Source organism: Ceratotherium simum, chromosome 3 (assembly GCF_057802395.1).
Source record: "Ceratotherium simum simum isolate JZ-2026a chromosome 3, ASM5780239v1, whole genome shotgun sequence".
NCBI classification, from domain to species: domain Eukaryota; kingdom Metazoa; phylum Chordata; class Mammalia; order Perissodactyla; family Rhinocerotidae; genus Ceratotherium; species Ceratotherium simum.
Window position 1 is genome coordinate 51,884,750 of NC_141902.1, and position 22,186 is coordinate 51,906,935.

General features: G+C 35.8%; 1 protein-coding gene across 14 annotated transcripts in view; it reads left to right on the forward strand.

Annotated features, from left to right (window-relative positions):
- TCF12 (transcription factor 12) overlaps window positions 1–22,186 on the forward strand; it is a 373,333-nt gene that overhangs the window by 176,045 nt on the left and 175,102 nt on the right. For all 14 annotated transcript variants that reach the window (XM_087427661.1, XM_087427651.1, XM_087427653.1 and 11 more), the window contains one exon: window positions 7,719–7,821. In XM_087427661.1, the coding sequence (XP_087283787.1) occupies window positions 7,719–7,821 (103 nt within the window). The remainder of the gene's footprint in view (window positions 1–7,718; window positions 7,822–22,186) is intronic.

The following is a 22,186-nucleotide window of genomic DNA, read 5'->3' on the forward strand; positions in this document are numbered from 1 at the left end:
ATTTCTTGTCTTTTTGATAATAGCCATTCTAACAGGTGTGAGGTGGTATCTCATTGTGGTTTTGACTTGTATTTCCATGGTGATTAGTGATGTTGAGCACCTTTTCATGTGCCTGTTGGCCATCTGTGTGTCTTTTTAGAAGAATGTCTATTCAGATCCTCTGCCCATTTTTAATCCGATCGTTCTTTGTTTTTGTTTTTTGCTATTGAGTTGTAGGAATTTTTAATATATTTTGGATATTAACCCCTTATCAGATATATGGATTGCCTTTCCATTTTGTTGATGGTTTCCTTTGTTGTGCAGAAGCTTTTTAGTTTGACATAGTCCCACTTGTTTGTTTTTGCTTTTGGTGTCAAACCCAAAAAATCCTTGCCAAGACTGATGTCAAGGAGCGTACCCCTTATGTTTTCTTCTAGGAATTTTATGGTTTCAGGTCTTATGTTCAAGTCTAATCCATTTTGAGTTAATTTTGTAATCTTTTAATAAACCTTTTTTAGGTGTAAAGTCAGGATGTTAGTTTAGGAATAAACTAAACTAACAGTTTTCCTCAAAAATTTTATATATGTTGCCCTGTATTTTATAGTACAATTTTTTAAGATAGTTTTGTAAAATACAAGCTTCAGTTTTTTATTATTGTATACAGGAAACACAAAATTTCTCTGCCAAATGACTTTAAACCATTTCTGAAAGCTTCTTCTCTATGTTTACCTGTTGTTGTTGACTGGTAACAAAACATCCTTGGTCCAGCATCATTTCACAGGCTGTACTTAGAGTAGGACTGACACAGAGTTTCAGAAAACTAGTGTCTTTTTATCTGTATGGTAGGTAAAATGAGTGTGAGCGATATGGTGTCTGAGGGCTTTAAAATTCTATTCTGTGTAACACCTGGATTCAGTAATGTATTTTTTGCTTTTCCTATTTCAATATACTTTTTCCTGTGATGCCTGGAGATGTTTTGACTTCTCCACATGGAGAATGAACTTTAAACAGATAAAATACAGAAACCTTTCTACTTGTAAACTTTAAAACACAACAAAGCTACAGGCTGAAGCAAGAGAACATCAACTCTGATTGCTTCTAACAGATGGCATTAGCAGTTACTTGGATAAATTTGTGAACATGAGCGGACAAACTTAGAACTGAACCTGTGTGAACTTTTTTAGGTGATCCTCTGGGATCTCATGTCCAAAAGTTATTTCATGCCATTGTGCTAAGCAGTATTTCTTGTATCCATCATATTTTCTGAGGATGCTTTCCACCTCTAAAAGATTTCGATTCTCCCTCTCCTCCCACCCATGGCTATTCAAGACTTGCTCTTCAGCCTGGAGTTACAGTAATTCTACAAAACTACTTAGCGTTCATAAATGAAAAGTTACCTGGAGAGATTATTCATCTTGTCAAGAAAAACTTAAGCTCTTAATTACATGCAAAGTTCTGTGCTGGTCTCTTTCGGGATCATAAAGAGGAATAAAACGTTTGTGCCCTTTAGAAATTTATGAATCTGGATGACAAAATCCATTTCTCTGTCAAGAAAATTCATTATAGGGCCAGCCCCGTGGCTTAGCCGTTAAGTGCGCGCGCTCTACTGCTGGCGGCCTGGGTTCGGATCCTGGGTGCGCACCGACGCACCACTTCTCCCGCCATGCTGAGGCCGTGTCCCACATACAGCAACTAGAAGGATGTGCAGCTATGACATACAACTATCTACTGGGGCTTTGGGGGAAAAAAATAAATAAATAAAATTATAAGAAAATTCATTATATATTAGCACCTGATCTGTTAAAGGGTAGCAGAACCTTAACATTGAATATTAAGTAGCTTTCTCAGATATATACCTGATTCATTAACAGTGAATGTTGTTCATTTTTCATTCATTCATTAAATTAATAGATTTTCTTAGTCACATACTGTGTACCCGTTAGTGTGCTTGTCACTAGTGATAGACGAGTGATATAGACGCAGTCCCTGCTTTCAGGTAACGGACTATTGTGATCAACCCACTTGTCTTTTCATAGGTATATTTAACTGAGAGGCAATCACATTCAAGGATTTGTTTAAAAAGTATAACCTTACTTATCTAGACATTAATTTTGGTAATTTATCATAGAGGTATATAAATAAATATAATAAGGACACTTTTGTCCTCTTTTAAACTTTGTTATTTCTGTTTACTTTTATTTCCATTTTACGTCTCTGAGTTGTGACCACTCATTTATATCCAGGTCTTGTCCAGAGATTTCTGGTGGCTTATGGCTTTTGGCTCCTTCTACTGGCTTTGACCACATAGAAGGTATAAGATTTCAATACTTGGTATGAAATCTTGTGGCTCTTTGAATTCTGTGGTTACTTGTTCAATCCAGTTAGATAAACTAGTAACCTTATCAGCCTTTTTTCTGCTAGTTATTGGGTGTTCTATAGAAAAACTGATTGAACCTTTATAATTTCTAAAGCCCTGCAGCATTTTAAAGATCTGACAGCTGAAACCTCCTATCCATCTGTCATTTATTGAGCACCTGCCATGTAATTGCTAGCTATTATCCTGAGGATGTAATAGTGAAAAAAACAGATATGGTCCCTGCCTTCTCAGAATTTGTAAGGCATGACAATCTCTAATTGTGATGATAATAATAATGGCTAGCATTTATTGTGTGCTACTATGTGCCAAGCACTTTTCCTGTTGCTACATGAGTTGACTCATTTAATCCTTACAACAACCTGTGAGGTGAAGATAGTATTATTATCCCTATTTTACAGATAAGGAAACTGAGGCAAGAAAGATTACTTGGCCTCAAGCCCACAGCTAGTATGCGGCAAGGATGGAATTCCAATCTGCCAGTCTGGCTCCAAAAATTCCACATTTATCCACTACAATGTACTGTGCAATTATAACAGATACTTCTGGTTTAATTTAAATGGATAATTAAATAGGTAATTTCAATAAGTGTGAACAGTGATATGATGGAAATGCTCACTGCTGTGGGAGCTCAGAATGAGTTCACCCAGTTTGGTCTTGTTAGGGTCAGGGAAAGCTTTTCTGAGAAAGTAAATCTTTATTGAAAGAGGTTTTTTTTTCCCCTTCCCTTTTTAACTATTGGAAAGAATATTTTAAAATAGAATTAAACGTTGGTTTTCACACAAATAACAACATAGTTTAGAAAAACCATGAATCTGTTCTCAACTTGGGAAGGTTCTCTGGTGATTACATCTTATTTATTGGTTGGGTGAAGTCAGTTTTTAAAATGAGCTATTTAAAAAACTAAGCAAAGGAAAAAGTTCTTGTATTTTTGAGGAGACAAACCAGCGGATAGTACTATTTTGTAAATAATACTAGGTGCTTTTGTTTTGTTTTTGATAGAACAAAAGATTTGATTATGTGCAGTTTAAATTAGTTTAAAAATGGTAGCAGCTTTGATTGATTACATTGGGTCTGTTGTTTTATTGCAGCAGGGATTAATGTTTCTAAATTCTGGACCATGAAATAAGCATAGAGAAAAACACAAAATACATTTTATAGAGCACGTTTCATAATATCAAAGCTTTTATGAAGAGTCACGCATTCATAGATGGGACTATTTAAGGTTTGCAAATTAAATTGTTGTTTAGACAGATTTTAAGTATAGAACTGAACAGTTTTTGTAGTCTATGTATCAACTGATTTTTTTCAGTTATTAATCTTTTGAGTGCTTTCCATTTTTATCATAAGACAGGAAGAGTAATTTTTTAGGATATATTTGGAAATATTTTTGTTGTTTGTAGCATTTTTGTTGTTAGTGGCTAAAAAACCTCTGTGATAGATGATTCTGATAGTATTGCTCTGTCCTTCATAATGTAGTGTTTATCATCTCATGTATAAAATTCTTATTTTTATTAATGGTTATTTTCATGGTAAACCATTTTATAGAATTCAGGATCTTAATTAGGAGCCCCAGGGGGTGAGCTTTGACCCTCTTTTATTAGCATAGTAATGCTCTGTCAGTTTAAAATGTGTACCATGATAGTTCTGTATTTAATGATCTCACTGGATTGCTTCCTTTATATTCCAAAATTACAATAGCATTCATTTATTCGTACCATTGATTGATCTGCTTGGGCTCCATCTTAACAATTGCTTGCTTGGTTTTTGTTCCTTTCTTTTCACTCCAACCCCTCCCTCAGGCCAGTCACCTTCCGCTTGTTTTCTCCAGCCCTTTGGTATTCTGGCTGGTCACTGCATTATTCTGCTTCTTTCCCTACTCTTCTGTCAGCCCTGTACTGCATTATGTTATGGTATTCTTGCCTTTTGCCTTTTCTGCTTATGGGCATCCAGGCTCATTGCCTGACTGTGTGGTACTTAGGGAGTCTGCAGTTGAAATTGCGGGTCAGCTAACCCATTTCTTTCATTAAGGCTCTATTTGACATGTATCTTCTACTTAAAACTGCATGGATGAATACATACCTACATATGTAAAAATATTTTGTTACCTTAATTGCTTTAGATTTTTGTTAATTGTGGGATTTCTCACTAATTTATACTTCCCTGGAAACTTTTGGTGTTTCAATGTGGTTCTGATGGGGGGAAGTACCTGGCTATCACCTTTCTAGACTTGAGTTTTTCCTCTTTATATCTGAAAGAGATCTTTATTTCCAGATTGTCCTGATTCGTGCTATTAGAACTGTGGTTTGTAGACCAGTAGCATCAGCATCACCTGTATGTTAGAAATGCAGAATCTCAGGCCCCACTCAAGACCTTATGCTTCTTAATCTGCGTTTTAACAAGATCTCTAGTCAATTGATATGAACATTGAAGTTTGCAAAGCACTCTTCTAGGTATCATCTAGCTAGTTGATACATTAACCTGCTGACTGATAGATATCTGTGTACTTTTCTAGAACTGATCTTAAACATGTGACCTGTGGTGATCTTATTTAAATGTTTGTAATTATTTTGTAACTATTCATCTTGGTTCACCAAAAGTTATATATTCTGGGTATGTATCACAACTCCTATGTGGAAGCAATGACAAGAATAATCTCAAACAAGAGCCAGGCCCAATATTTTAAGTGAGGTTTTGGTATATATTAGATCTAAAACTATGACAAACATTTATAAGTCTGGTTTCTTTGTGCCTTCTTCCAGCATCAGTTTCCATCTGTGGATGAAGAACTATCCCTTTCTTGCCTCTTGGATTGTGACTTTTCAAGAAAATTGTATGCACTAAGATGAACTTTTGAGGAGTGGGAAAAATATTCAAATTTCTATTTAATTTTTATCTTACATGAGTGAAATTATGCCTTACTGAAATTTGATATGTTGGTTAATAGTATATGAATGCAATTTATGAATAAAGAGACAGATATTGAAGGTCCACATTCAAATCTTGCTTCCACAAGATGAAAAAAGTTTATAGACTCCTTCTCTGTGGTCCAATATGACAATCCCAGATTTTATGAGTAGACTGGGAAATAATCTTGTAGTAACCCTGCAATATGTGGGTGCACATGGGTAGGGACCATACTTACTATTATTTTTGTATGGTTGATAGTAAAATAATTGTTGTGTTCTCCGAGCTCATATTGGGGGCTTAGAGATAGATATCCTCTATGCTCAATTGTACTATGTGTAATCTATGAAGTTACTATGCTATATGTATACAATTATTTGATGATACCCTAAAACTTAGATTTATTTGTATACTTGCACTATAGCTTTTAAAAATTCCTTGTTTTTATTTTTGTAGTCATGAGGGAAAAAAGTTCTTTTTCTTGTGCTTCAAGAATGAAGAGGAACTGAGAGCATACAAAATTAATCTTTTATTATCTTTTAACATTCAAGAGAAGTGTGAACAATGTGGCTGACCTACAAACACATTTCTGTTGGCATTTTTCTAGAGTAATATTGTTGCTTAATACTGATAAGCAATATTTCAGTGAGTGTTTTGTAGGTTTCAGTGCCTTGTTTTGACTTTATGCCTAAGAATGGCAGTGGGAGGGAGTGGCAGAGAGAAACAGCCAGACCTATGTGAGAGCAGTATATCACTTAGCACTTCAAGACTGTTAAGTTTTAAGCAACAAAAGTAAACTCCAAGGAGTGACCTTGGCTAGGAGCCATTCTATTTTGTATATAGCTTCTGATACATGTGGCTATGACAGACGGGACTATGCTTGTGGTTACCAGAGGACACCCTTGTGGTCATAACCAAGTTGTAAATGTCACTGAGATTCTTCTTGAATGTCTATCACATGTGTATCAGTGATTCTAAAGTAGATAAAAATGAAACAAAGATTCATTTGCAAGTTAGCACTCCCAGAAGATTTGTTTTAAAACAGAACAGCAGAAGGAGTTGTAACATGCATCCATAAGCAATTGTAGTGATTTGACAGTTATTTAGCTCTCAATTCCGAGCCCTTTGGTTGAACTGACAGCATGCCTGCAAAGGTAGTGAGGCCTGGTTCAGCCCCATTAATGTCTTCTTGAATGTTAGCCTGCAGTCTGGGTAATGATAAATGTTCAGTGATTGATGATTTTATAGTCCCAGGGGATTCTGGGTGGTTTCTGGTTTCTATGAGCCAGGACAGTTTTCTTTCTTGTTTGGGCTTCTTGTAAGTTTTTCTGATCTTTACTAAAATTGTTTTAAGTTGGCAGACAGGTAGGTATCATCTGCAGTTTTAATTAACTGGGGTTCAAAGCCTTGTTTAGAAACAGTATGATTTTGGAGATGATGCTGTATTTGGTATGTGTAAGAGTCTAAGAACCGGAACAGTTTTTAATCTACAGAGCTTTTGTAACACTTATTTTATTTGTAAATTTTGGTATCATTTTTTCCTCCATAGCTTTTAAAGATTTTATTTATTTTATTTTTTCCCCCCAAAGCCCCAGCAGATAGTTGTATGTCATAGCTGCACATCCTTCTAGTTGCGGCATGTGGGACTCGGCCTCAGGATGGACGGAGAAGTGGTGCCTCAATGCGCACCCGGGATCCGAACCCGGGCCGCCAGCATTGCAGCGCGCGCACTTAACCACCAAGCCACAGGGCCGGCCCCCTCCTTAGCTTTTAAAAAACATATTTTGAGTTATAAGGAGAAATTTAATAACAGCTATTGTGAACTAATAACATTAGCTTTATTGTTTTCATGATGTTTGCAATTTCATTTTTCAGACTCTAAGAATTTGTCAGCTATTTTTAATGTGTTTTCCTTTTTACATGGCTCAGTTTCTATAGGAGTATATCTTGTTACACTAGTATTAAAAGGAGTATAAACAGATCTTTTTTGCTAAATATTTGTTTGCCCTTTAGGAAGGGATTTATTTCTAATATATTGATTGTGGATTATTTTTAGTATTTTAAGTAAAACTTGTAATTGCCTAACTGTTTATTGGTAGGCTATGGAGGTAGAAAAAGGAGGGTAGAGATAAACATTTTCCTAATTTATTACAACTCAGAAATATATTTTATTAATTCATCTTTTTTTAAAAAAATGATCTATAGAACTTTACTTTTGGATGTAAAGAGATCATAGGGCTAATTCTCGTTAAGATCAATAAAGAAACTTTTTTTAACTTTAAAACTTTAGAAGAAATAAAAGGAGCACTTCTGTTTAGTTTTTCAAGTAACAAACAAGGAACTTGGTTAGGAATGCCCATTTGTAAGTCTGTATATTAATTAGATGAGTGTCATTAAGCTCAATTAGCAGGACTGCCAAATAATCTCTTTAATACTCTGGTCTTTTTTTTTCCCCTAGGGTTTCACAGACAGCCCTCATTACAGTGATCACTTGAATGACAGTCGATTAGGGGCCCATGAAGGCTTGTCCCCAACACCTTTCATGAACTCAAATCTGATGGGTAAGTTGGTAATTCTCTGCCAGTAGTCTTTACAAAGCCTCTTTGGTCAGAGACATATTTTATCCCCTTGTCCAGGAAGGACACATAAGTATCTAGAAGAAAGTTCCTGAATTTCTAGGGGCATCCAGGCTTTCCTTGTTCAGCTCGGTTTGAGGAGCTGAATTCAGAACGTTCAGAAATGTGGGTCCTTTTCTTAGAGCATTATTGTCATTGATATCAAAAAAGGAAGCAGCAATGTTTTAACTATCGGTTTTGGCAGTGTCTTTGTGACATCAAGGATTGTATGTTTTCTGCTTTCTGGACAGAGAAATGTCTCTGTTCAGAGACGTTTGTAATTTACTGTTTGTCTTAACAGTTGTATGTATGTGGTAATTAAAAATATGACAGAGCAGTGATTTTAGGCAGATTTTACTCATGTTGGACAATATTTCTTTTGGCACTATTTAATTAAAACTTAATAGTACATTTAGATATTACAGCATTTGTTTTAAGTACTTGGGTTCACATTGGTGATTTTTAAAGTTTTGTTCTGCAGTAGTACAGTTGTACTTGAAGGGTATTACTACCACCTAAACCTGATTATTTTATTTTGACAAAACCTTTAAGATTAGCCATTCTTTATATCTCGGCCTACTCCCTGCAAAACACCCCTCCCTCCCTACTCTCTGTCTCATATGAAAGTTTATAGCTGTTCAATGTGAAATGATAAGCCCAAGTTTGTTTTTTTTTTTCCTCCAGTTTGAATGCCACTCCATTTTTTTTAGTGATAATTTTACCTTTTTGCAGAACTGAGTCAAAAAAATCTGTACTTTATGACACTATTTTTCCTTCTTGCTTATGCTAGGGCTGAGCACATTACAGAAGCTTTATTTAATTTGTCTTACTGGTTGTCAGTGGCGTCATGTAAATATGGAAGTTTGTGTAATTGACATTGATTTCATTACTTAGTCTGTTTCTTAAGGATGTGACCTATATTGTGATCTTAGAATTGTCCTTTTAAGACACATCATGCTAATCTAAGTAGATTACCCAAATCCAAAATCCTGGTGGTCTGCAATTTCTTATAAATGGTTTTGCTTTGCACAGTCTTTGTTTATTTCCCTTATCCTCTATAAAGTGTTGAGGAGACAGAGTCTGATATTCTAGTGTGGATTTTGCCTACAGCAGTTACCAGTTTAAAGCCAAAATCATAGAGTATGAGACAAGATTAAAAAATCTAATCAGCAGTAAAACTTGTGTTTAAAATGACAATTTGTTTCAACATAAATGCAAATGAAAATGCTAGTATTAAATAATTATCATTCCAGGTAAAAACCAGAATGAATTTCAGTAAATTTAGAACAAAATAATTATCCTTGTATTTGGCTAGTGAAAACTTATCTGATTTATCTTTTTAATTTTCTATTGAGTTTACCGTCAGAGTAAAATAGATGTGACACTCCAAATAGTTTCTTTTTCTAGTATAACTTTTCCCCAAATAGCATTTAATTTATGGTAGATGGAGTAGAGCAAGCTATAGTCAATGTTTTTGTAATTTCAGATCGAACTAAGCTTTCTTAATTGAGGCTATAACTCTGAATTGTGAAAAATCAGAAATTGCCCTTTTTTTGTATTTATGTTCTTACCTTTATTCTTAGCTCACAGAGATGACTCTTAAGCCCAGTAGAATGCATCATTAGCTCAGCTTTATACCAAGGTGACTTTTAAAATTGTAGGGGTAAGTGTGGGAATTAAATGATTTCTAAGAAGTATGCATGTCAGTCACTTGCTCTGAGCAGCTGTTGACTAAAAATATTTCTGTAATTCAGTTTGGGGTAACATTTCTTATTTGGAGCAGTCATGAGCATCTGTGCTTATTGGTTTCTTCAGTTTACAGATAATTATTAGAATACTTTTAATAGTCATCCATACCGTGTACATAAACTCAGCATCTAAAATAAGTCTTGAAGTAAAAAAAACCTCAGATTTATAAACAGATTGATCCTTTCACAGTTCAAATGAAAAAAATCTGCATTCATCTGAACTACATTGTACAGGTGCAGCTAGGTATTTTCATTGTAAGTTTTAAATACCTAATCTTAAAAATGTTAATTAACCTATAAGGAAGGGGCAAATAACCCTGAAAAGATTAGGCAGATATGTTCAAAAGGATTTCCCAGGTCATTGGCAGTATCTGATTTATTACACTTCCTTTTATTTTTAGTAAAAATGATCAAATGAGGTATCTAACAGTTTAGTCTAAGCAACATCCATGACAGTAGCTTGCTTTTGGAAATGAATGTCTCTTAAATTGTAGAGTAGTTCCATGCAGCAACAGGCAATCCCACCTGATGTTAGTTGAAGTAATTGAACTGTTAGATTCCCAAATATGTGGGTTTATGGCATTTAGGAGAGTTAACAGTGGATAGATTCACTTTTCTAGCCATTTGGTAATTTAAGGGAGTTTCAGGCTAAAATCCTACGTTGTTAAAGCACAACTGAAATGTGCATGGCAGTGTTAGAAGCATTTGGAGCTGTTGATACCTAATCAGCGTTAACAGGTAACACTTCAGAGTGGTGCTGTGAATGATGTATGCTCAGAAACAGTTAAAGCTAATAGGAAAGCAGTAACATATTTCATCATTGCTATCAACATGTAAAAACACCATTAAGGCGGGGAGGGGGAATCGTATGTCTAGGGAATGTTATTATTTTGCGTATTATGTGCAGCCATAAGCACATTTGCCTGAACAAATAGTTGATTATATAAGTGCGACTATCTTTCATGATGGAGCTCTCGAACACTTTAATGATTTTGCACGTTGCAAAAATGAGAAATTTTGTCTAACGGGTTGATAATGATTCAATAATGAACAATTTGCCATAGAAACATGCATTTCTATATTCATTTAGATATTTTGAAGTGTTTTACACAGGAAGTTAAGCTATTATGTTGGCTCAGTTAGTGTTTCTTTTTAATGAATTCCAGAATTATCCAGTTGACTTGTCAATATGGAAAACGGGGCTTTTTTTTATGTTTCAAGTGCAATAAGTACATTCTTTTAGCACATCACTAAGTAATTAGCATCAAACAGTTCTGTATACTCTATTATAGTAAGTCTGCAAAGCTTTGACAATAGCAGTGAATTGCAGTAGTATTGCCAAATAGTCTTATCTGTTTCTTGCCTCTTCCAGCTTTAATCCATTTTTCCACCCCTGGTCCCCTCGGTAATTTCAGTAATATTTGCTTTCCTTTACCTCTTGTTGATTAGATGTATTTTTGGTGATGGTAGGACCACTTTATTAATTAGACATAAAAAGAGTTATTTCATAGAATTGCCTTCCTTTGATTTCCCAGTGATTGTGAAATGAACTATTCTTAATTTCCACCCCTCCATGTTTATCAGAGCTTTACGTATTTTAGGCTGTGTGTGCATGTGTTGTCAACGGGAAACATAAGACAAGATATTACCTTCAATTTTCCTTTTTGCTGAGACCTTCAGTTGTGTTCCTTTCTGAGACCTATTTTGCCTCCAGAGATATTTTGTTAATATTTTTTGTCTTAAAGAGTGAAAGCAACATGTGGTGGTATAGGAGAAAAAGCAGGGCTGAGAGTTAGAGATCTGGATTTTAAATCTAGATCCTAAAAATAACCTTTACCTTTCTGATAGGGTACTGCTGGGTAGTCTCAAAGGTCTTCTGCAGCACTAGAATTTTATTATTCTATAATCTCATGTATCTAATATCCTGTATTCAACCCTGAAAAAGGCTGCAACTAGAATTATAATTGCTATTTGGCAAATGATAAAACTAAGGGACAGGAAAATTGTTTTTTCCTAAAATCACAAAACCAGTAAATGACAAAACTGAATGTAGAACCCATGTCTCCTGACTCCTAGTCATGTGTTCTTTCTATTAGGCACATTAGGTATGTAAGGTACTTACTCTCTCTATATGATGCTCCCAGGTTTTTTTTTTTTTTTTTTTGTGAGGGAGATCAGCCCTGAGCTAACATCCGTGTTAATCCTCCTCCTTTTTTGCTGAGGAAGACCGGCTCTGAGCTAACATCTATTGCCAATCCTCCTCCGTTTTTTTCCCCAAAGCCCCAGTAGATAGTTGTATGTCATAGTTGCACATCCTTCTAGTTGCTGTATGTGGGACACGGCCTCAGCATGGCCGGAGAAGTGGTGCGTCGGTGCGCGCCCGGGATCCGAACCCGGGCCCCCAGTAGCGGAGAGCACACACTTAACCGCTAAGCCACAGGGCTGGCCCGCTCCCAGGTTATTATTAGTTCAGCATTTTCCTAAATTATAATTATAGAGACCCTGGTCTTAAGAGATGACCATGAAAAAGAGGTTCCATAGTGACGTAATTTTGGAAAGCATTGTATATCATGTGCCCTCTCTTAGAGATTCAAGTTGTACTTTGTGATTTAAAGACTTTGGAAAAAAGGAGGGGGAAAAAACCTTATTTATCTTTTTTCAGCCCATCACATCCCAGATTCAGATGACACACAGAAGCTGTTTTGTAGAAAGCATCATTAGCCTCTGGGGAACTAGTTTTCCATGGAGCACGTACTGGGAAATGCTTATAGGTTGTTTTAAGGGAAAAATAAAAGATAATGCATGAAAGTTCTCTGAAATGTGAAACAGCACAATGTTAATATTATTGCTGTGTATATTTTTATAACTCATTTTAGGCATCTTAGCCAATTTAAGAGGTTAGGTGCAGTTGTTCAAGTACATTATTGTTAAACCTCTGTTTATAAGTATTTGACTTATAAACAAACCAGCTGTCCTTCCATTGATGTTGAAGTCTGTTTGCTCAGCCCTCCCCTTCTTCTCTACCTCAGAGTTAAAAGGGCCCCTCTGATAGCAGCTACTATATTTTATTTTCAGTTCATTTTGGATTAAATAGGTTTCTGTGGGCTTGTCTGGGAATTTAAACTCAAATGCACTTTTTTTCTATATATTCAGTATTTCAAATGACCAAATTTCAAAGAAAACTCATTTCTATACTTGATCCTGCCTGCACTATAATTTATGGTTAATTCAGAAGTCTCTGAGAATTACAAAAACTGTAGAATCACCATTTTCAGAATATCAAAGCACAGTAGAACTCTGCCCTCAAAAGATCTCTAATTTTGATGAATATGAAATTCCTTCACTAGAAGAGATAATGAAAATTATTATAATTGTGCTTAGAGGAAACAGTATGGCTTAGTGTCTGGTTTGATAGTATTTCATAAGAATGAGGCCTTCATAATTTGTCCAATGTTTTATTAACCCCCAATCTCAAGAAAGGATACGAGTTATATACTCATTGATCTGCATTCTCTGATCTGTCTGCTTACAAATACAAACTGTTGACACTGGAAGAAACTTGAATGAATGAGACATAGTTGCCATTGAAGAAACCAAAGCCAAGAAAAATCAAATGAGTAGTTAATTAGGAAACATAGACCCACCCCTCTTGATTCTAATTTAGCTCACAGCCCCTTTCTACACTGCTTTTTTTCTTTTTTACCTCTCACATTCAACCATTTTCCATTTGCTCCTTTTTCTACATTACAGCTCTTCCGTCTTTTCTTCCTCCTGCTACTGCTTAGACCATCGTTAACCAGTCTGAATATATTCCTCCTTCTTCATGTACCCATTCATCCCTTTATTCTACCCTTAACTGTGTGAAAATACTGTATGGCAGAATATAAAAGTGAATAAGATTTGACCTATCTTTACAGACTTCACTACTTTAGTATGGTAGGGGAAGTAATTTCAATAATTATTATAGATGGTAGAATGTGAGCAATACATAGAAATTGTTACAGAAATTCAGAAGAGATTAAGATAAGGCACAGCCAGAAGTGATCAGGAGAAATTTTATTGTGGAGTAGTATTTAATCCAGTGTATTAGTCAGGACTCTTTCTCTTACAAGTGACAGAAATTAACTTAAGCCGTGTTCAATAAAAAGTGGTATTTATTGACTCACATATCCCAGACAGCTAGGAGTAGATTGGTTTTAGGCATGATGGGTCCAGGGATTCAAACAATGTCATCCAGTCCCCCACTTTCCTCTTAAAAGTGTTTGTTGAGAGAATGAGCTAAAACTGGAGAGGCAAATTGGGCCAAGAGGGGATTTGAGAAGTGCGAGAGGGTAAGGGTGCAGTGTTCTTGTCTCTTTCTCTCTACTTCTAGATCCTTCACTCCGGTCTTTTAAAATTGTTGTAAATTGTCCTTTCTGGCTACCATATTACAGGATACCTTATTGGTTTGGATTGTTTTCTTTCAGTGCAAATATGCATTTTATTTATAGTACTCTGTTTCTGGCAACATCATCACTTTCTATGCCCCTGCCCTGCCTCCACAACCTGAGAAGCAGCCTCCCTCCATGGTTAAAATGACTTTTGATAGCCATTCTTTCTGAAACCATTCCTATGAGCCAGAGATGAGCTAGTAGCTTCTTTTCTATCCCGTCTAGGAGAGACCAAACTAGTCCTAGGGCCTCACTTTGAGAGAGATTCCAGAGTTTGAAGGGTACTCCTGTACAGACTCAGGTCACTTTTATTTAAGAATAATTAGTCCTGAGGTGAATTATTTAAAAGAGTTACTTAGAAGTACTTTTAAAAGTTGCCAAGATTTCAGAAGATAGAGGGAAAAAATGTTTGGGGCTTTATTTTGAAAATTAGAGCTAAAATTAGAAAGTAATATTAACAGAACAAACAATAATTTATGTTATCCACTAGGTCTTAAGAGAACAAACAATGAATCAATTGTTGAGTTTTTGGTGGTTTTTTTGTTTTTTTGTTTTTTTGTTTTGCTAAGTAAGATTTGCCCTGAGCTGACATCTGTTGCTAACATCCATGCCAGTCCTCCTCCATTTTTTTCTATGTGGGACTCCACAGCATGGCTGGTGAGTGGAGTAGGTCCGTGCCTGGGATCCAAACCTGTGAACCCAGGCCGCCTAAGTGGAGCACATGGAACTTTAACCACTTTGCCATGGGGCCGGGCCCTGGTGTATTTTTTTTCTTCATAAAATTGTATGGTAATATAGAAATATCTTTTACTTCACACTTGAACCTTGTTGATTTTCTCTTTAGTTATTAACTGACTGTAACTCAGTTAGGTCCTAATCTGTCAGTGGCTTTTATGTTTGATTAAATGGTTCTTTTACATCATTTTCAAGGACTTCATGAAATTTTGAGTCTCTTGCATGATATTCAAATTTCATTGGATTTCTTTTATATTTGTTTTGTATGAAGGAATATTTAGCAAAAGATTGACCAGCAACGTCATTGACTCTGGCCTGAGATAGCCACACTATCTGCAAGGGATATTTCTCTGGGATTTTTTTTTAAGTTATCTGGTCATTTGTCATGAAGTCACACATTAGCTTAACTCTGCAACCTTGCAAACTGGTAACTCTAGGGACTCATATAAGGAAGACCACCTTTATGTATATTTTTTAAATATTTTTTTAATGGTTCGCTCAGTCCATTTGCTCATCCTCACTTGTGTATATATGCTCTGTGATCAACAGTAATCTTTACTGATCTTCACAGTTTTATAGTAGATCAGTGGCATAGATCTAATAAATAGTTCTTCCTTGAGTCTTCCCATTGTTTGTGTCTAACTCTAGCCAAGTGAACGTGAACTCTCAGGATATTCTGAGTTCTGCCTGTAGTGGGGTGGATGAGAGGGGCTGTGGCTGCTTGGTTACTAAAGTACAAAAGAATGATTATGATTTTTTTGAGAACTTTTATAAACTTTATGGTTTTCCTAGCTATGTATAATCTCAGAACCACACCATGGCACACAGTTGAGAATTTGGGGCACTGTTTTTGTTAGGAAAAGTCCTAGAGCAATGTTATCAGATCATGCCTTCTATGTGGTATCATTTCAGATTCACTGCTTATGGTTATAATGATACTTTTATCATTTACTATATGTTTTCTGAGTGTTTTATTAAAAATAAATGCTTAAATACTAAAATTATCATAGAATGTTTGAACTTGAATGAATCTTAGAGGTCATCTGTCTGGTTCTCTATTGAGAGTGTTGAGAAATATATGATTGTCATAAAAACTGGAAGTAGGGGGAGATGCACCTGATACTCCTCACACCCTAGAAGCTCTGGAACCTCTTTCAAAGTGAAGAGTTCCCCAGTACTAGCTTGGTTAGTTGTCACAATGTTTATGCAAGTTTTAATTAGCCACCAAATAAAAGTGAATTTTTTAAGAATTTGAAAGCATATCGTGAGTTGTTTTTGTTTAAATTGTAGAAATGTTATTGCTTGAAGGTATTCATGGCATTCTGATCCTTCAGTTGTATACGTGTGTACTACGTTGCTGTTATTTAATAAGCTTCACATTTTTTTTTTTTTTTTTTTTAAAGATTTTATTTATTCATTTTTTTTCCCCCAAAGCCCCAGTAGATAGTTGTATGTCATAGGTTCACATCCTTCTAGTTGCTGTATGTGGGACTCGGCCTCGCGTTGGACGGAGAAGTGGTGCCTTGGGGCGTGCCCGGGATCCCAACCCGGGCCGCCAGCATCAGAGCGCGCGCACTTAACCGCTAAGCCACGGAGCCGGCCCCAATAAGCTTCACATTTTAAGCGAAGCTCCTCATAAAAGACTGTTGCTTGTTGTTGTTTTGAATGTCAATCCACCATTTTTGTAATCTCCTTCACATCTCAATTTATCTCTTTTTTTCTTACAAAATTCAGCCTTTGCTTTTCATAGCTCACATTTCTGTGACTTCCAGGTTGGTTTTCTTTTGTTGTTGTTATTGGGGATTTTAGGTTTTTATGAATAGTAGAACTTGCCATTCTACCTGTATTTTAGGGCTCATATATGAGTTTTTACACATATGTAATATATATATATTACATATATGCATAGCACATATATTTGTATTTACATATATATGTGAGTTTTTACATAATTTCTTTCTCTTGAATGATCTTTGGCTGTTGCCATATGCATAGTGTGGTGTGGTGAAGTATGTAACAGTCAGTCTTACATTCATACTTGTTTTTCACTTGGAGAATACCTCTGGAGGATTGTCAGACTCCTCAGGTTGTATGAAATTTCTAGGGAGTCACAATTAAATGGGAGTAGAGTACAAGTCCACTTAACAGCAAATTAAATCAATTAGTTTATTTACATTTATAAATTTTATTAATTTGTATTACATACTTTTCTACACGGGTCCCTGAGATCAGGAGTCAGCAAACTTTTTTTGCAAAAAGCCAAATAGTAAATAGTTTAGGGTTTACAGCCCAGGTGGCAAAATCAGTGTTACTATACAGGTATTCATATAACCATTTAAAAACGTAAAGAACTGTTCTTAGCTCATGGGCTATAATTTTATAACAGTTGGTGGCCTGGATTTGCTCTGCAGGCTGTAGTTTGCCCATCTTGTTCTAGGTAATATAACAAAAATACTTTAAACAGTAGCAACCCTATCAATTTGTTGAAGAGGTGATTATGTGATTATGTGATTTTTCACATAAATCATATGTGTGAAATTCTGTGGAATATACCAGGATTATTTTATGTTTCTGTTTTTGTTTTTTTTTTTTAATATCGAGATATGGTGATTTGTGGTGGTGGTGGTGAAGTATTTCTAAAATTTGTGGGGCTTCATTGCCTCTGTAGAATGCTAAGTTACTTATTAGATGAGTTGTTTTCTTGTTGTTTTTATCTTCAAATACGATATGGATAGTTGGCTTTTTAGACAAATGTCAGATTTCCTTCATCTGAAATCCTGTTATTCCCTTAGTTTTCTATAATCTGAAATTTAAAAAAAAAACCTACTTCTCAAAATAGTAATATAAATTGTAGCTGTAGTGATTTGAACTACCACGTTAGGAGAGGAAAAGGTGAAAATTAGGGAACTCGGTAGAGATGTGGCAGTGTGGCAACTCTTGAGAGAGAAACCTTCAGAGAACTGCTGTGGAGAAGAGTCTACAGAGAGAATCTGTGATGAGATGTTAGTGTGAGAATGGCACTATCATCAGAAAAGTATACTGTTGCTTTAGTGAGAGTCTTACTCCCAACTTGGGCATCTCCCCAAAGGGTGTATGCAATAAAAATATTAGAACATTTCCTAGACTTGTATCTGAACAGTTTTTATAAGATAAATGTGAATTATGGATTTTTGTTGCAGTTCATAGAATATATATTTGAAAAATTTCAGGTATAGTGCTTAATGGTTTGTGTTTGGAGAAATTTTCTGATTTGATATGCTATTCATCTTCAATTTAAGGCTCTCTTCTATCTGAAAAATTTGAGGGAAAATGTAGTGCTTGCTATATTTGTTATGATAATGTGTGTTTGTGTGTGTGTGTGAGAGAGAGAGAGAGAGAGGGAGATAGATTAGCCCCAAGCTAACATCTGTTGCCAATCCTCCGCTTTTTGTTGAGGAAGACTGGCCCTGGGCTAACATCCATGCCCATCTTCCTCTACTTTATATGGGACGCCACCACAGTATGGTTTGATAAGCGGTGCCTAGGTCTGTGCCCGGGATCCGAACCTGTGAACCCTGGGCCGCCGAAGCGGAGCACGCGAACTTAGCCGCTATGCCGCAGGGCCGGCCCCATGATAATTTTTGCTCAGGTTTACATAAAATGAAATATGCTCACACCAAAGAATTCTCATCCGCTCTTTATTTTCCTTTCATATCGGCTAATGGGTTTCAAGGAAATTAGCTTATGTTGTCATTTAGTGACAACATTAAGTGCAGAGCATTTTTACTCTACACATTTTTATCTTTAGACAAGATAGAAGTGTGTTAAGTGTAGGCATGGTTTTATTTCATTTTACAGTAAGGTTTCAATTAAGTGTCTTTTAAGAAAATTGTAAGCAATATCTTTAGGTGTTTTACAAAGTTACTGGAAAACATATCTTCAGGTACTGGCATAGTAGCAGGTGGCTGCTTGTAATTTACTTTTTCCCTAGAGATACTGGAGGGATATATGTAAATATACATTCATAATTTTTATGTTGTTGTGTGTATCCTCTGTATCTGTTTGTATCTTTCTTTTAATCTCTCCCTGATTCCTTTGGCCAACTTGCTGCACTGAACAGTTTTAGGACATTGCAGCTCATCTGAACTTCTCAACTGTTTTCTTTATCCAATGTGCTTTTTTTGAAGAAGAAGAAGAAGAAGATTGGCCCTGAGCTACCGTCTGTTGCCAGTCTTCCTCCTTTTTTCTCCCTAAAGCCCCATTAGATAGTTGTATGTTATGGTTGTACATCCTTCTAGTTGCTCTATGTGGGACGCCGTCTCAGCATGGCTTGATGAGTGGTTCTTAGGTCCACCCCCAGGATCCCAACCGGCGAACCCTGGGGCGCCAAAGCAGAGTGTGCGAACTTAACCACTGCGCCACCAGGCCCGCCTCTCCAATGTGCTTTTAACTTTCCAATTTACCATGATACACCTGGAAGGAAAACGATGCCTCAAACACATTTATGAAGATGAATTTATATACCCATTAAAAAAAATACACTGTATCTCTACTTAGCTCCGCCAGTAAGGAATTTAACCTAAGGAAGTAATTGAAAATTTACATTGGGAATATAAAATGGTACAGCCATTCTAGAAAACATTTTGGCAGTTTGTTATAAAACTAACATGCAATTATCATACAACTCATCAATTGCACTGAAGAATATTTATCTTAGACAAATGAAAACTTATGTTCCCACCAAAACTTGTATATGAATGTTCATAGCACCTTTATTTGTAATAGCCAAAAACTGGAAACAATCCAAATATCCTTCACTTGGTACATGGTTAAACAAACTGTAGTAGGAACGCTGTTCAGCAATAAAAAGGAATGAACTCTTAATCAATGCAACAATTTAGATGGATCTTGAGTGAATTAGGCTGAGTGGAAAAAAGCCACTGATGAGAGATTACATACTGTATGATTCCATCTGTATACTACTCTAGAAATGGCAAAATTATAGAATCAAGAACAGATCCAGCTATTCCACTGCTGGGTATTTATCCAAAGAACTTGAAAACACCAGTGCGTAAAGATACATGCACCCCTGTGTTCATTATAGCGTTATTCACAATTGCCAAGACTTGGAAGCAACCTAAGTGCCCATCAAGGGACGAATGGATAAAGAAGATGTGGTATATATACACAATGGAATACTACTCAGCCATAAGAAACGATGAAATCCAGCCATTTGTGACAACATGGATGGACAGTGAGGGTATTATGCAAAGTGAAATAAGTCAGAGGGAGCAGGTCGAATACCGTATGATTTCCTTAAGTAGTAGATAATAACAACAATAAACAAACGCATAGAGACAGAGATTGGATTGATGGTACCACAGGGGAAGGGGGGAGAGAGGAGGGCGAAAGGGATAATTTGGCACATGTGTGTGGTGATGGATTGTAATTAGTATTTGGGTGGTGAACATGATGTAATCTATGCAGAAATAGAAGTATAATGATGTACACCTGAAATTTATACAATGTTATAAACCAATGTTACTGCAATAAACAAAATAAATAAATAAACAAACAAATAAATAAAAGAATCAAGAACAGATTATTAGTAACTAGGGATTAAGGAGACAGATGTGATTATAAAAGGGCAGCACGAAGGGATCCTTGTGCTGATGGTACTGTTCTGTATCATGATTGTGGTGGTGGATGTAAGAACCTACACATGCGATAAAATTGTGTAGAACTAAACACACACATGCACGTGCACACAAATGAAAAAAACTGGGAAATCTGAATAAGATCAGTGGATTGTATCAATGTCAATATTCTGGTTATGAAATTGCAAGATGGGGGAAATTATGTAAAGGGTACACAGAATCTCTCCATTATTTCTTACAACTGCATGTATATCTACAGTTATCTCAAAAGAAAAGTTTAAAAAGTACGTATACAAATAGATAACTGAATATATAAATAAATTAATTGAAGGGAATTAAAAATTACAGGAGAGAAGAGAAGAGTCGGGGTGTGTAGAGGTTGTTTTTCTAGAAACATTTCTAATGGAAATCTAGACCAAAATAGTCACCCTGTGGCCTATTAAATCCCTGAAAATCCTTGTATTTCAAGGCAAGAATGTCTCTTGAACTTTTATTTTTAGGAAACTGTACAACTCTAATAGGTGATATTAGCAAGTGAAAAGAAGAATCTTTTTGTCAATATTTGTCCTTCACTTTGTGTACCTTTGGGCAATAAGGAGTGGGATACATCGATGGCCAAAAGCCTTATAGGTGTTCCTGAGGACATCAAAAACTTGAGAACACCTAGAAGCAAGTTAATCTGTATTTCAGAATTGGATATTTACATGGGAAAATATTAGCAAGAGGGCAGCATATAAACACTTGGTGCCTAGGGTTAGGGAAAGATAGTAAGCATGTCAGAGAAAAATATTGAAAGGTCCCAGAGTTAATTCTTTAGTGATAAAATTCACTTAGGGCTGATCCCTGTCACCTTTCTTCCCCCCAGAGGCAAAGTAGAAAGGTGCAGCAACAAATTTTGTCTGGACCTATACTCACTTCTACTTGAGTGAGAAATGAGATTTGAGGATTAGGTTGACTACCATTTATAATCTCAATTGGATGTGAAAAATTCCCTCCTTTCCCCTAAAAATGCTAATTCTACTAAGGAAACTCTTCTGCAGCTTTCAGATTTTTTTCAGTTTTTCATTAGTCGTGGGAAGCTGGCTCTATAGGAAGAGTTTGAGAATCTAGGTGAGGCTATTCTAGTCATCCCTGGGGTTAGGTATTTTAGGCAAACAACTCCTTATAGGAAGTTCTGGCTTGGAGTCTCTTGAGGTAATTGGGGGAGAACAGGAGAGAGTTCTTAGAAATGCAGCTGAGAAAAACAAGAAGGCTAATTCATAACTTCTTAGATTTTTAAAGATTCACCCAATTTGTCAAATTTTTGCTGAGCTTTTAAAAAAGTCCTGCTTTTAAATATGTGTACAAAGAGGCAATAATAAATAAAAATATATTTGCTTCTGTGTTGTCAAAAATTTGGTGTCATTTGTGAAAAAATAAAGGCTATAATTGTGGATCTTTTTAAATCATAATAAACCATAGTGCATTAAAAATTTAAAGTTTTTAGAAATATTTTTTAAATGATTAGTATTATGAATGTTGATGAGTCCTTGGGGGCAAATTTTATGTATATGTGAAAGCTGAAGTGAAAACAAACCACCCCTTACTTAAAAAGAGGTTTAAAATGAAGTGGCTAAATCTCAAATTTCCCTTTTTGCTTCAATGTGTCAGTTAATCTGGCTGTAGGATATATTTATCTACTGTGAAGCCCACTGATGCATGCAAAGCTGAGCAGAGTACAATTTTCCCCAGTGGGTCTTTCTCTGGGCATTTGTAGCTGTGC